The 4098-nt window shown below is 48.1% G+C and overlaps 1 protein-coding gene across 1 annotated transcript in view; it reads left to right on the top strand.

Moving 5' to 3' along the window:
- The window catches only part of LOC108228302 (SWI/SNF-related matrix-associated actin-dependent regulator of chromatin subfamily E member 1), a 13921-nt gene that overhangs the window by 3450 nt on the left and 6373 nt on the right, over positions 1 to 4098 (top strand). The window contains exons 4-7 of the mRNA XM_037974646.1: positions 482 to 586; positions 2084 to 2164; positions 2375 to 2506; positions 2663 to 2834. Of these exons, the coding sequence (XP_037830574.1) occupies positions 482 to 586; positions 2084 to 2164; positions 2375 to 2506; positions 2663 to 2834 (490 nt within the window). The remainder of the gene's footprint in view (positions 1 to 481; positions 587 to 2083; positions 2165 to 2374; positions 2507 to 2662; positions 2835 to 4098) is intronic.

Here is a 4098-nt window from a genome sequence, read left to right on the forward strand (position 1 = left end):
GGAGCTCTAAACCCGGTCCTGTTGGAGCTCTAAACCCGGTCCTGTTAGGAGCTCTAAACCCGGTCCTGTTTGGACAGAACCGGAGTTGAGTTGAGTTCCGCTCAGTTCGTGTCTTGGTGTTTTAGGATTTTCCGCCCCTCCACCGTGCAGATCTCACAGCCGAAGCTTCGGTTTTATTTCAGCTTCTTCTCCTCCGACCTGGAGGTGGAATCACTGATGCGTCCGTCAGTTTCCACACAGCTGCTGCTTGTTTGAGGCTTACTTTTCAGTCAGTTTCTGTCCGTCAGGGAGTGACAGACACAGGCGTGTGGTTACCATGGTGACCGTAACGAGCCCCCGGCAGCAGCTTTTCCTCATCTCTTCTTCTGCAGTTTCTGTAATCAGCTGTTTAACGTTTGAATCTCAGGCGGCAGCTCCATGGAGCGTTCAGCTCCTCTGACTTCCTGTCTTTAACGCCGTTTCCTGTTTCTGTTTCCATCAGCAAGTTTCCAGCAGCCCCGGGTTTGTGGGCTACAACCCGTACAGCCACCTGGCCTACAACAACTACCGGCTGGGGGGGAGCCAGAGCACCAACAGCCGGGTGACGGTACGAAGGCGCCCACACAGACTACACGTCAGAGCGAGCGGCTCGGCCGGTCCGTGGAGTTACCACAGCAACGCTAACGCCGAAAACAAAACCCCCGCCCCCGTAGAAACCAATGAGCAGGCAGGGTGAGAGGTCACATGACCCGGAGAGCGCGAGGAGTATTTAGAGTTAGAAGAGTAAAAGTTACAAAAACCAAAAAGTGTCAGCCGAACGAGCCGAAGTCGGTTATTAAACGATCATCCCCGAGTCAACCCAATCCAAGATGGCTGCCAGGGCCAGTCGCAGCAGGAGGTCTGAATGTCCTCAGAGATGGAGGCGGAGCTTCAGCCGGCGTGGCCAGCCCGTGTCTCCGGCGCCGGCTGCGTGCGAGCTGTGGGCGTGGCTTTCTGCCTGTTTTCTGTTTCTGTTCGGCTCAAACTGATGAAATCGTTTTTAGACGAAATGATTTAAAGCAAAACACGCAGAAATAAAACCTTCAGTTTGTGACGTTCAAACCAAAATAAAGTTTATTTTTGCTTTTCAAACATCAGAACAGAAACGATCTGAGCTCTGCTGCCCAAACATCCCATAGAAAACATGTCAGGAACGTGCAAAAGTCTTAAACCGCCTGTAATAATCTGCCATCACTGAGGCGGAAACGTTCTTCATTAACGGAAAACGGCAGCTTGTGTTCATAAAGGAAGAATAAAAACTGAAACTAAACGTTTATTTTAAGTTCAGGAACATTTATACCCGAACAGCTGGGGTCAGAGTGAAGGGATTTAACTTTAAACTGAGAAAAGCCCAGAAATCCCTCGGGATCAAACCCACTTTAAAGGCTGCGCTGAGGGACGGCTGAAGACTTCTGCACAGAACCGCAGTTATCTGACCTCAGATCTGCTCTGACCGCGGCGCTCAGTACACCTTATCTGTTTGCACAAGCTGATAAACTTATCGTCACTCCTCGCTGCTCGCTGAGCAAATGTTGTGGCGAGGAACGCTGACTCCGCCCCCAAAATACGGAGAAATTCAGGGTCTGGGTCAAAAACACCGGAGAAATAAAACAAACAGCTCAAACTTCAGCTCAGTATCTGTGAACCTCACAGTTAGATGTGGCGGCCATCTTGAATTTATCAGCTGCAGACGTTCATCCAAAGGTTACTTTAATTAAAACACGTCCAATAGTTCAGGACAGGCAATAAAAAAAGTCAAAGAAAATAAGTTGTTTTTTATTAAATCAGATCCCAAACAAATTAAAAAGAGTTTATATTTTTTATTTATTTATTTTAGTGTCTGTTAGTGAAACCCGATTTAAGATGAATCCTGACGAACAGAACCGGTACCAGTTCTCCCCACAGCTCCTCATCCTGAAACGCGGGTCTGCAGTCAGCGTAAACAGAGGATTCTAACCTGCGCGGCCGCGGCCGCCTCCATCATCGAGAACAAAACTCTGGATTTAGTTTCTTTCTCTAAAGTTCGCCTGAATGCGACTCTTTGTTTCTGTGTTTTTTTTCCCAGAATTCCTCTGGAATAAACATCCCGAAGCCTCCCAAACCTCCCGACAAGCCGCTGATGCCGTACATGAGATACAGTCGAAAGGCGAGTACTGAGAATCCGACGGAGTGTGCTGCAGACAGACGTGTGTTTTAGGTTTTAGGAGAAGTCAGCTCGCAGTTAGACGCACATCTTAAAGATGGCGCTTAAAGCACACGGCCTCCTCTGGTTTGTGACCTCTCTGCAAAGAGATAACCACTTATAGCCCCTCCCACCCAACCCGACCCCCCACCCATGTCTGGTTCTCATCACCAGGTTTGGGATCAAGTAAAAGCCTCCAATCCTGATCTGAAGCTTTGGGAAATTGGGAAGATAATCGGTGGCATGTGGAGGGACCTCACTGATGAGGAGAAACAGGATTATTTGAATGACTACGAAGCAGAGAAGGTTGGTTGTTTTACAAAGGGGGGGTTTGTTCTGACGGGGGTGCTGCGCCCCTCGTTCCTTCCTCTCTCTCTCTTCATCTCCTCATGCTTGACAGAAACGAGGGTCCACGCGCCTCCTCCTCCTCCCTCCTCATCCCTCTTGTCTTCTCCGCCGTAGATTGAGTATAATGAGAGCATGAAGGCCTATCACAACTCGCCGGCCTACCTGGCCTACGTGAACGCTAAGAGCCGAGCCGAAGCCGCTCTGGAGGAGGAGAGCCGCCAGCGGCAGTCCCGGCTGGACAAGGGCGAGCCGTACATGAGCATCCAGCCGGCCGAGGATCCGGACGGTAGGACCTGCTGGGACCGAGTCTTTAAATCTCATTTATTCACAACGAAACAAACAAATCAAAGGTTTAAACCAAGAAACTGAACCAGTTTTTGTTTTTAGAAGAAGGTGATTCTGAATTTGATGTAAAAAACAAGAAAAGGCTGTAAAAGGAAGTGGAGCAAATAAGAAACATCTGGAGGAACAAATTAGGTTAAATATCAGCAGGAAAAGAGCATTTTAGAGACATCCAGCCTCTCTGATGGTATGGGGGTGCATTAGTGGAATCATCTACAGACAGAATGGGTCAACCTCAGCTCCAGATGTTTACAGACGTGTTTCAGAATTACCTTTAATTCTTTTTAACACTTTATTAGTTCACTGTTTTAATTTGTTTTACACAACGGCCCAACCTTTCCATAATTGGAGTTTATTTATTTAAACGACATTTTAGTTTTTCTTCGCTTTAAGCTGCAAACGGAGACAAATCCCGTCTTTGTGTTGCTGCAGTGTTTACATTTTTGCCGTCGGTTTGGACATGATTACCAGATTTACATTCTTCGGTCTGTTGTTGTGAAGTCTGACGCACAAACACGCAGAAGAAGAGTCCCCGCCCACCTCCAGGAAATGATGCCTGTCTGGGGTCGGCCCGGGTTCCAGGAATGATAAAACTGAGAAAGGTTAAAGCTGGCGTCCCAGAGGGGAACCCGGTTCGGTTCTCCGGGTGTTTTTTATTCAGTCCTCCCGCCATCAGGCCCTAAAACCTGCGGCGCTTTCAGGAAACGGAAGAGTCGTCGGTGCGGCTGAACCTGGGGCTCCTCAGACGGTTTCCTGTTGTGGCGTCGCAGCTTCTATACGAGCAGCTCTGAGGCCCTTATAGGCGGAGGAGATTCATGAAAACTTCAGATGTGCACAAACGCTGCACGGCAGCAAAGATATCGACTGAAAACCACAAAAATAAAAAGCTTCACAGCTGCAGTAAATAGATCCTGAAAATGATCTGAGGAAACGAGAATTCAGACAGAATCACTTAAAATCATTTAAACAAATATTTAACACAGATGTTTAACAGTCCGGATCATTTTTACGGTTCTGTTTGGTTTCTGTCTCATTTAGTGTCTTTAAAATTCAAACACCTTAAAGTTGAAGCTTCAGAGCTGCGGAGGAGAAAACCGGGCCGTCCAACAGAACCGTCACTGCAGGTTCTGCAGTCTGACATGCAGTGGGAGACATGCAGTGGGCCAGGGTGACATGCAGTGGGTCAGGGTGACATGCAGTGGGTGACA

The sequence above is a fragment of the Kryptolebias marmoratus genome, linkage group LG3 (assembly GCF_001649575.2).
Source record: "Kryptolebias marmoratus isolate JLee-2015 linkage group LG3, ASM164957v2, whole genome shotgun sequence".
Taxonomy (NCBI): Eukaryota; Metazoa; Chordata; class Actinopteri; order Cyprinodontiformes; family Rivulidae; genus Kryptolebias; species Kryptolebias marmoratus.